Source organism: Podarcis filfolensis, assembly GCF_964270895.1.
Source record: "Podarcis filfolensis genome assembly, chromosome: 14".
Taxonomy (NCBI): Eukaryota; Metazoa; Chordata; class Lepidosauria; order Squamata; family Lacertidae; genus Podarcis; species Podarcis filfolensis.
The window spans coordinates 43,317,619-43,329,273 of record NC_139616.1 but is presented as its reverse complement, the minus strand read 5'-3'; the positions used below and the strand labels follow the sequence as shown (position 1 = coordinate 43,329,273).

Sequence of the window (11,655 nt, the reverse complement as noted above, 5' to 3'; positions counted from 1 at the left end):
AAAGTGATATCTTCAAGACTCTCGTTGTTTGGGTATAAAAGAGACAAGCCAGTCTCTTGCTAATCAGGGGTGTCTCTGTGTCCTGTTCTCTGGTAGGTACTCCAGCGTCCTTCCTGGCAGGAGGCGGGAGGGAATTGTGGTACAGTCTGGATTGCGGTACACGCAAGAAACTAAAGCATGAAGCCTTATTCTAATTCTCTCTCCACAGGCTTAACTAGTATTCTTAACACTGGTATTAACTAGTATTATTTAATAGACTATTGTATTTTAATATTCTGTTGAAAGCCGCCCAGAGTGGCTGGGGAAACCCAGCCAGATGGGCGGGATACAAATAAATTATTATTATTATTATTATTATTATTATTATTACCCAGTAACGCTGGGGTAGGTGTTTGGTGGTTTTGCTATTTTATTTTTTGGCTCTTGTTTTGATTAATCGATTGCGTTTGTTCTACTCCGACTGTCTTATTTCTTGTTTGGCAATATGCTGTTTACCCCTTCCGGGACCTTTGCGCCCCAAAGCGGTATAGAAATAAACCACACTGTCGCTTAAGCATTGAGAGCCAGTGGCAGCTGGTTCCCTTTGGGACTGGTAGGGTGGAAGGCTGGGAGACTAACAGCAGGTGGCGCCAGAGAGAGTGAGAGGTAGAACCAACAAATGGACCAATGGGCCAGCCCTCTGCTGGTTGGAAAGAAAACATAGACGGCTGCAGGAAGAAATTTAATAGGTCCCCTATTTATTTATTTTAACCTTGAGACAGTGTGCTGCTTTTTATTTTTCCCTACCCAGGAGCCCACAACACTCTTCCTAGCCTCTTCTTCTTCCTTCCTGTTTCTGCCTTCTGCCTAACCCCGAGCCAAGATGCCTGGCGGATACAAAGGAGAATGCGGGGATGATGTGGATCCTATGCCATTTCTGGCTCCTAGCGAGAAAGAGAGGATCGAGGCCATAAGCAAGCCGTACGATATCAAGAAGTCTGTCTGGGTCAAGGATGAAAAGGAGGGATTTGTTGCTGGAGAGATCCAGTCCGAAACGGATACCCAAGTCACTGTGAAGACGGTGACCAATCAGGTGACTTGGTGGGACAGGAGGGGTGGTTTTGGGGTCTTGCAAAGTCTTTGATCTGCTCCTTAGCCGGGAGGAACACCTGGCAATGCTTTTGGAACTGGAGAAGGAACATCAGTAGAGAAGTGATGGGGTGGCTGGGCAGATAAGGAGATGCAACCCCTTTTTGCATGAAGAAGTTGGTTATTTATGTAAAAAAACACACACAACAATCACAACCAAGACTTTGGAGTTCTGAATGCCATCCATTAAAAGCGTATGGCTCCCCCCAGAATCCTGGGAACTGTAGTTTGTGAAAGGTGCTAGGAATTGAGCTCTATAAGGGACAAACTACAGTTTCCAGGGCTGGCTGCATCAAAGAAGCGATTAAGCTAAATACGTTGTAAACGTCATACAGGGAAATCCTGTTGGTGAAAAACAGGACTCCACAGCGCCATCTGGTGTCACAGTGTATAAAACCCTTTATCTTTACAAATGTAGCTGAGTCCCAGGATTCTTTGGGGGAAGCCAAGTGCTTTAAGTGTATGGTGCGACCGCAGCCTGGTAGCCGATCCATACTGTTGTTTAAGGTGGAATGTGAGCTTCCTGTCCCTGCACTAATTTGCCTCCATATCGCTGCCTACCCTTCTTCTTCAGTCTGGATTTTCTCATGCCCTCACCTTTTCGAAGTAAAAGTAAAGGACCCCTGGACGTTTCGAAGTACAGTGGTACCTTGGGTTACAGATGCTTCAGGTTACAGACGCTTCAGGTTACAGACTCCGCTAACCCAGAAATATTACCTCGGGTTAAGAACTTTGCTTCAGGATGAGAACAGAAATCGTGCTCCAGCGGTGCAGCAGCAGCAGGAGGCCCCATTAGCTAAAGTGGTGCTTCAGGTTAAGAACAGTTTCAGGTTAAGTACGGACCTCCGGAACGAATTAAGTACTTAACCTGAGGTACCACTGTAAAAGTAAAGGACCCCTGGACATTTCAAAGGACAGTAGTACCTCAGGTTACATACACTTCAGGTTACATACACTTCAGGTTACAGGCTCCGCTAACCCAGAAATATTACTTCGGGTTAAGAACTTTGCTTCAGGATGAGAACAGAAATCGTGCTCCGGCAGCGCGACAGCAGCAGGAGGCCCCATTAGCTAAAGTGGTGCTTCAGGTTAAGAACAGTTTCAGGTTAAGACCGGACCTCCGGAACGAATTAAGTACTTAACCTGAGGTACCACTGTACTATATCCCTGGCCCGTGAAAATCTGGAAGTGGAAAGAGAGGCATTGGTTTGGAGGAGAATGTCGTATGGACAACAGAGAATGAATGGAGGTCCATGAAGCACATTGTCCATGCAAAACAACAGTATGGATGAGCCTGGAATTGCAACTCAGTCAGGAGTGTCGAAAGCAAAGGATTAGATTATGAGCTCCTGATTTCTATGGGGCCAGTTTTGTTAGAATGCCTTCAAAACCAGTTTGCAATAGTTTGGGTCTTACTTGAGAGAGTTTTTCTAACTGATGATTGATTGTTTTATTCTCTGATGGTGGATTTTTCTGCTGTGTTCATTCGATGGCTTAACTATCACTGTACATTGGTACCTCTGGTTACGAACGTTTCTGGTTACGAGCGCCGCTAACCCGGAAGTAGCTGCTCCTGGTTGTGAACTTTGCCCCAGGGTGTGAACGGAAATCGTGTGCTGGAGGCACAGGCGCAGCGGGAGACCCCATTAGCGAAAGTGCGCCTCAGGATAAGAATGGTTTCAGCTTAAGAACGGACCTCCAGAACAAATTAAGTTTGTAACCAGAGGTACCACTGTACATTCACATTTCCACCATTGATTTAAGGCCCTGCAGAAAGGGCATGCAAATACCGTTAAGTAAAGGAACATATACATCACCATGTTTTGGAAATTTTGGGTGCTGTGCCTCATGATTTTCACTAAACCGTGACTTCTCCACCCACAGACGGTCACCGTTAAGAAGGATGATGTCCAGCAGATGAACCCACCCAAATTCTACCAGGTTAATGACATGGCCAACATGACCTTCCTGAACGAAGCCAGTGTCTTAGACAACCTGCGCCAGCGTTATGTCCTGATGAGGATCTATGTAAGTGGGAAGACGGGTGAGGGTATCTGAAACAAGCAGTAGACTAGAGAGACAGGTAGCTCCTAGGGCCAGATTTGGAAGTCAAGCTGCATGAAGTAGGAAGGATGTGTTGGCCCTCATCTTGGATAAAACAAATAGAAGGTTGAAGACAGAGAGTGACAACACAAGAATGGGCCTTTTCTGTGGAGGCTCCCCGACTGTGGCATGCTCTCCCCAGAGAGGCTCGCCTGGCGCCATCACTACATGTCTTTAGGCGCCAGGCAAAAACATTCCTCTTCACCAAGGTCTTTAGCCATTACATAATCCATGACCTGTTAAATGTGTGGGGACTGTTATTATGTTTATTTTATTATTATGCTGCGTATTATGTTTATTATTATTATGCTGCGTAAGTTATGTTCTTACCGGGACGCGGGTGGCGCTGTGGGTTAAACCACAGAGCCTAGGACTTGCCAATCAGAAGGTTGGCAGTTCAAATCCCCGCGATGGGGTGAGTTCCCCTTGCTCAGTCCCTGCTCCTGCCAACCTAGCAGTTCGAAAGCACCTCAAAGTGCAAGGAGATAAATAGGTACCGCTCTGGCGGGAAGGTAAACGGCGTTTCCGTGCACTGCTCTGGTTCCCCAGAAGTGGCTTAGTCATGCTGGCCACATGACCCGGAATCTGTACGCCGGCTCCCTCGGCCAATAAAGCGAGATGAGCACTGCAACCCCAGAGTCGGTCACGACTGGACCTAATGGTCAGGGGTCCCTTTACCTTTACATTTAAGTTATGTTCTTAATGTTGTGCACTGCCCTGAGATCTTTTGATAAAGGGCAGGATATAAATTGAAACTGATGGAATAGGCGCAGCTTGCAGATTTAACATATAGAAGAAGAGATCAAGAAGAACGTACGTTTAAAGAAGACTGGAAAATGTTTACTGAATATATGGGAGAAAATTGTGTTCGTTTAAAAACGCTGGTAGCATTAAGATAAATTCAACAGTGTAAATAAGTTTTGATGGATGTAACAATGAATTACTGAATGGTTTAGTTCATGTAAAATATGCAGGGATGTGTGGTATGCAAAACAAACCATGGAAGAGAAGAAGGGAATTCATTGATTTATATTGAAACAGTAATAATAATAATAATAATAATAATAATAATAATAATAATAATAAATAATATTTTATTATTTATACCCTGCCCATCTGGGGTATTTATACCCCGCCCATCTGCCCAGCTACTCTGGGCAGCTTCCAACAAAATATTAAAATACAATAACTGTTTTGTGTTCTTTCCAGACCTACTCTGGCCTCTTCTGTGTCACCATCAACCCTTATAAGTGGCTGCCCATCTACGGATCCCGAGTGGCCCAGATGTATAAGGGCAGGAAGCGCACAGAGATGCCACCTCACCTCTTCTCCATCTCTGACAACGCCTACCATGACATGCTCATGGGTGAGTACAGAGAAGGACCTCCAGCCTCCCTGGTACCTCTGCTCACAAGCTCAGAGGCAGATCACATCCACTGCAGGCAAAATGTCCCGGGTTCTTCCTTCTGTTAGAGCTGGGAAGGACCTTTAGAGAGCAGCGGCCAGTCAGTGTAGACAACGCTGAACTAGATAGGCTGATGGTCTCACTCAGCATAAGGCAGCTTCCTATGTTCCAGCACTGGTCCAAGATATTGTCCTAGCTGAGCTGACCAGCCGTGAAACCACCAGGACCTCCTTGCACCCCTCCATTGCTTTGGGGAACTGTGGTCACATGGCACATGCCTGCAGAGTTGCATAGACAATGTCCTCAAGTAGACAAAGTTCAGTGGTAGAGGATGTGTATGGCATGCAGGAAGTCCCAGTCTCAAATCCTGGCATCTCCAGGTAGGACTGGGAAAGGCTTCATGCCTGAAATATTGGAGAGCCACTGCCAAGATGGTCATTGTAGACATTCCCAAACTTGGGTTTCCAGTTGTTGTTGGACTACAACTCCCATCGTCCCTAGCTAGCAGGACCAATGGTCGGGAATGATGGGAACTGTAGTCCAAAAAAACCACAAACAGCTGGAGACCTAAATTCGAGAAATCTTGACACTGTAGACAATACTGAGCTCAATGGAACAATGGTTTGACTCAGTCTAGGGCAGCTTCCGGTGTTCCTGTAGATGAGGGAGACTGTAGGTCAACCTTCCACAACCTGGGGGTGCCCAAATGTGTTGAACTTCAACTTCCATCAGCCACAGTTGGCATGGCCAATGGTTGGGGATGATGGGAATTGTAGTCCAGCAACATCCAGATGGGACGCGGGTGGCACTGTGGGTTAAACCACACAGCCTGGGACTTGACGATCAGAAGGTCGGTGGTTTGAATCCCCGCGATGGGGTGAGCTCCCGTCGCTCGGTCCCTGCTCCTGCCAACCTAGCAGTTTGAAAGCACGTCAAAGTGCAAGTAGATAAATAGGTATTGCTCCAGCGGGAAGGCAAACGGCGTTTCCGTGCGCTGCTCTGGTTCGCCAGAAGCGGCTTAGTCATGCTGGCCACAGGACCCGGAAGCTGTACGCCGGCTCCCTCGGCCAATAAAGCGAGATGAGCGCCACAACCCCAGAGTTGTCTGCGACTGTACCTAATGGTCAGGGGTCCCTTTACCTTTACCTAACATCCAGAGGGCACCAGTTTGGGGAAAGGTCTGCTGCAGAGGTTGACCCAATACAATTTGATTTCTGAGGGAAAGATGGTACCCGCCCTCTTTCCATGGAACCGCCAGATGAATCTTGCTTCAGGATAGTGGCAAGTGGGATTGGGTCCTCCTGCCCTTCTTGCCACCTTCGAAAAATCCAAATGTTAAAATTTGTGGGAAGACAGGAAACAATCACGGTGGCGTGATGGTAGAGCTGCAAATCAGCCCCATAGGACCCGCTTGGCATGATGTGTTCTTCTTCTTCCTCCCACAGAGCGTGAAAACCAGTCTATGCTGATCACGTAAGTATATACATTTATTAATTTTTTTATCATTGCTGCTTAAAATATTTATAAGCCACCTTGGGTTTAAAATCTGCAAGGCTGCTTACACAGAGTATGAAAAAGGAAGTGACATTAATGCACTGGACTCTTTACCTGGTAAAGAAAAAGCAATTTATACGTACTGTATATGCGATATAACATTGTGCCGCCAGAAGGCGATGTGGAGTCCCGTTTTTTTCAGCCTGTTTTCCCTGTTTTAAATTTGCAGCGCTTTAAACTGAAGCGCTTCTTGGATGTGTCTAGCTCCAGCCAGGATCTTAAAATAACCCTGAATTAATAAAAAGGATGCAGCTAGAATTTCAAACAGACAAGGATTAAATGTAAGGTATTGGTTGTGTTTAGAATAGATTTATGAAAGGTTTAGAAAGCTTATTGATTAGAATATTTGCGTGAGATTGTATGGGAAAAATACGGAATAACAGATACAATCTTGCTTAAATATAGGAAGTGCAGTGTAAGCAATGAAAGTCAATCAATGAAATTTTATTATTATTTTCATATTGAAATATTTGTAGAATAAACTTGGAAGAAATTCTTCCAACTTTTCTTCTTCTTTTTTTCTCTTTTTTTCTTCTTATTTTTTCTTTTTCCCTCTTTTGTTCCTTTTTTCATATATATGTGCTTATTTGAAATATACGGTATATGTATGCATGTATTTGCAATATTTTACTTACATTTTGTAACAATTATGTTAAATAAATAAATAAAAAGAATTTCAACCAGGGGCAATTCATCTTCTTAGACACCTATTGGATGGGAGTCTTCTTAGCTTGGCTTAGGTTGGCATCTGAAAGACAGCAAGGAAGGAACAAGGAAGACTTCCCTAGGGAGGGAGTCCTACAGCTTTGGTGCCAGCACCAAAAAGATCCTGCCCCTTTCACTAGAGCTCAGACACTGGGGACACACAAAGCAGGGCTGTCAAAGAGGTTCTTAGCAGTTGGTCCGAGGGCCACATTCAGAGACTTATTCTGGAGAGATGGAGTGAAAATGAAGTATGTAGGAGGGGGAGAACAGAAAAAAAAATTTTTCTTGTTCTCCCCCTCAGAAACAAGGTGCGTTCAAGGTGCGTTCAAGAGCAGGCCTTGCCGCTGCCCCCTGAGCTCGTGGGGCTGGCGGTGGGGGGAAGCGCTGTTTTCCCCCACCGCCAACCTCAAAGATCCCTGAAGCCTTTGGAGCGCAGCTGCACTCCAAAGGCTTGAGGCTTCGGGGACATCCTTTGTAGCCTTTGCACAGCCATCCCGAAGCTAGAACAGCTTCGGGCTGCAGGCTGCTATCCGCAAGCCTTCAGAGCCCGGCAGGAGTTCCCACCGGGCTCCGCAGGCTTGCGGATAGCTGTCCTAAGCCCGGGGTGCGCAGCGCCACACTCCCTGGGCTTCGGGCTGCTGTGCATACCGACCCCTCTCACTCTCCAGGCTTCAGCGAAAGCCTGCATTCGCTCCATAGGACGCACACACATTTCCCCTTCATTTTTGGAGGGGAAAAAGTGCGTCCTATAGAGCAAAAAATACGGTATCCGCAAGTGCCTCTGCCCTTTCCCACCCAGAAACCAGGTCTACCTCATGTGTGAATGACCTTCTCGCGCAGCAGGGGGTTGGAGTTAAAAAAAATATATTGATGGATACTTTTCAACTTTGTGGTCCTGATTTCTCCTCCTTTATCTCCTCTTTCACGTGTAGTGGAGAATCCGGAGCTGGCAAGACTGAAAATACAAAGAAAGTTATTCAGTACTTTGCCAACATCGGTGGTACTGGCAAGGCCTCTACTGATTCGAAGGTAAGAGGTTTTTCTTCTAGTAGAATGAACTGGGGACTGTTGTCCTTTTTTCTCTTTCTTTTTTGAATTTTAATCTTTATTGATATTAGATACTAAATCCCTCCACCACGAAACAACAAAAAATAAAACAAATCACCTCACATAGAAAGATTTTTTTTACATAGAAAATAAGATTCTTCCATATAATTGTGACTTCCGTCATCCTCAATATGGGTCCATCATTACCTTGTTGACTGCATATTTGCATATTTTTAAACTTATCGTTAATTGTCCATATTCTTGGTAGAGTATTTCGTTGCAGAAGTTATTCAAAACATGTCAAAGATTTTATCTGAGAACAATGTTCTTTTAAATATGATTTAAATAAATCCTATTCTTTGTTAAACTCTTGGGTTTTTTGATTCCTGATTTTCCCTGTCATCTTTGCCAATTCTACATATTCAAAAAAGTCACCTGCCATTCCAATTTAGTTGGTATTTTATCTCCCTTTCACTATCTAGCTATTAACATTTTTGCTGCAGTAGTTGAGTTGCATACATAAATATCTTTCTTAATTCTTTCGGTATATCTGCAGCAATAATACCTAACAAAATGGTTTCTGGCTTTTTGATGAAAGTTAATTTGAACATTTTTTAAAAGCTCATTATAGATAGTTTCCCAAAAGCTTTTTGTCTTTTTACATTTCTACCACATGTGGTACATTGTTCCCTCTGATTCTTTACATCTCCAGCAAAAATTTGAGCCCTTTTTATACATTTTCGCCAGCTTGCTTGGCATAATGTACCATCAGTAGAACATCTTCATGTAGTTTTCTTTTAGCGTATAAAGGTAAAGGGACCCCTGACCATTAGGTCCAGTCGTGACCGACTCTGGGGTTGCGGCGCTCATCTCGCTTTATTGGCTGAGGGTCCTGGCATACAGCTTCCGGGTCATGTGGCCAGCATGACTAAGCCGCTTCTGGTGAACCAGAGCAGCACATGGAAACGCTGTTTACCTTCCCGCCGGAGCGGTACCTATTTATCTACTTGCACTTTGACGTGCTTTTGAACTGCTAGGTTGGCAGGAGCTGGTACCGAGCAATGGGAGCTCACCCCGTCACGGGGATTCGAACTGCTGACCTTCTGATCGGCAAGTCCTAGGCTCTGTGGTTTAACCCACAGCGCCACCCGCATCCCTCAGCAAGCCGTAAACTTTATGTCCTTTCTCCAAAGCTTTTCCCAAGATGCCATCTGAATCATCACAGATTTAACCTCCTCCTCTAGCCTGTCCCAATCCAGTAACAGTCTATACATTTCGGAGAGTAAAGGTTGTCTTGTACCAGCTGAAATGTAGGCATTGTCTGGAATAATGTGTTAATCGTTAGCTGTTGAGAAATCCCCCATGATAAAACTGTGTTGCTGTTGTTACTACAATTGATTCCTCCTTTTAAACCACCATCTCAAGGCGATTTACACATTTTTGTTTGTCTCTGTCAGGGGTCCCTGGAAGATCAAATCATCCAGGCTAACCCTGTACTGGAAGCCTTTGGGAATGCCAAAACAACGAGGAACAACAATTCTTCCCGCTTTGTAAGTATGAGAATCTTAAAATATTTTGAACCTTTGGCCCCTCCTTATTATGCACTGATTCAAGATCACCAGTGTCAAAGCAATGATTCTTCAACATCAACTTTGTTGAACTGGTCATGTTGTGCGGATGCCTGATGATCGTTTTCCAAAGCAACTACTCTATTCCGAACTTAAAAATTGAAAGCGTAATTCTGGTGGTCAACAAAAGAGGTTGAAAGACTCTCTCAAGGCAAATCTAAAAAAAAAATGTAGTATAAACACCAACAATTGGGAAACACTTGCCTGCAAGTGCTCCAATTGGAGAACAGCCTTACCTAAAGGTCTCATAGGCTTTGAAGACACTCGAACTCAGGACACAAGGGAGAAATGTGCTAAGAAGAAGGCATGCTTGGCAAATCCACACCATGATCAACTCTCACCCGGAAACCTATGTCCCCACTGTGGAAGGACGTGTGGGTCCAGAACTGGCCTCCACAGTCACATATGGACTCACTGTTAAAACCGTATTTATGGAAGACAATCTTACTTGGCTACAAGAGATCACCAAAGAAGACGAAGATGCACTGATTCACACATGCATACACATCACTTGCTTGGTCTTCAACTAATGACCAACACTTGTTGACTCTCAGTTGTCTACACTGAAGGTGATTGTATCACTTTATGAGGTGATAACTGGGCGAACATATCAGACGACACAGCGATTCTTCCAAAGCAGCTCTTTGTTTGTAAGCTGGAACAGAACTGAACTGAGGAGCTCAGTCAGCCTGCTTATATAGAGCTCCACTAGAATGCAACAGTAACCATTTTCTGTAACTAGCCAATCACTGAACGTCACTTTCGATCCTTCATTTGCATAACTATCTACAGTATCCCCCTGCTGGCCCAGGGTGAGAACTTCAGTACATAACAATAACAATTATTTCACCGTTTGCTGGCTGGGACTGATGGCAGTTACAGCCCAAAATGTCCAGAGGGCACCAGGTTCAGGAAGCTGACATAGTGTTGGGGCTTGGCAGGTCTCCATTAGAAAGGCATTCCACAATGAAGGCACCACCACTGAAAAGACCATGCACTTGTACTGTTTAATCTTTCCTGGGTAAAGATATTGCCATCTCCATTAACTGATTTGCCTCTTGTTCTTCATCCCAGGGTAAATTCATCCGAATCCACTTTGGCAGCACAGGAAAACTGGCTGGAGCTGACATTGAGAGTTGTAAGTTTCCAAGTTTGGCTAATCTCAACCCCGAAATCCATTTTAGGTGGAATTTGGCAGTAACCTGTTTACTCAGGCAGTGTATGTGTCTAAAATAAAAAGTTGATTGGACATAAGCAAATGTACACATATTTAATCAATTGCCCTGTTTAGGGAAGCTTTTAATATTTGATGAATTATTGTATGTTAATATTTTGTTGGAAGCTGCCCAGAGTGGCTGGGGAAACCCAGCCAGATGGGTGGGGTATAAATTATTATTATTATTATTATTATTATTATTATTATTATTATTATTATTAATGGAAAATAATTTGAGTAATTGACCAGATTTTTTAAAAATAAACTTGGTGACAGTGCTAACAGGAAGTTACAGATTAAATGATGCAGGTCTGCTCAGCTCATAGTTGCTTCATTTAGTTTTTCTTGGTTTAAGATTTTGATTCCCTGGAGTCAGAATTTAATGTTGCTTGTGCGTGGCATTGTAGTTCAGTTAAATCATATCAGAGCAACAGAGATGACTTCTGAAGTGTTTGGATACCGTCTACAACAGTAGTGTCCAAACTTTTTTCAAAGAGGGCCAGATTTGATGAAGTGAAGGACTGTGAGGGCCGACCAAAGGGCCAACTGACCTTTTTCTAGGATTGAAGCTGTTGAGTTTTGGATTTTGCCCCAGGAAATAAATTGCCACAGGGCCCAGATTAAACCGACCTGAGGGCCGGATTAGGCCCCCGAACTGGACTTTGGACATGCCTGGTCTACAGTATCAGCTTAAACCTGGGTATACTTTGTTTTTCAGATCTCCTAGAGAAATCTCGGGTCATCTCTCAACAACCCGCTGAAAGGGGCTATCACATCTTCTACCAGCTCCTCTCCAATAAGAAGCCAGATCTTGTTTGTATGAAACTTTCCCCTGTGTATTGGCGGGGGGGGGGGGGGCTGCAAGAACT

General features: G+C 44.4%; 1 protein-coding gene across 1 annotated transcript in view; it reads left to right on the top strand.

The window, feature by feature from the left end:
- The first annotated feature begins 12 nt into the window (after positions 1–12).
- Positions 13–11,655, top strand: part of MYH16 (myosin heavy chain 16) — a 58,884-nt gene continuing 47,241 nt past the window's right edge. Inside the window, exons 1-9 of the mRNA XM_083585559.1 lie at positions 13–92; positions 791–1,072; positions 3,013–3,156; positions 4,441–4,597; positions 6,082–6,109; positions 7,828–7,924; positions 9,400–9,492; positions 10,645–10,708; positions 11,505–11,603. Coding sequence (XP_083441685.1) covers positions 863–1,072; positions 3,013–3,156; positions 4,441–4,597; positions 6,082–6,109; positions 7,828–7,924; positions 9,400–9,492; positions 10,645–10,708; positions 11,505–11,603 — 892 coding nt within the window. The 5' untranslated portion in view covers positions 13–92; positions 791–862. The remainder of the gene's footprint in view (positions 93–790; positions 1,073–3,012; positions 3,157–4,440; positions 4,598–6,081; positions 6,110–7,827; positions 7,925–9,399; positions 9,493–10,644; positions 10,709–11,504; positions 11,604–11,655) is intronic.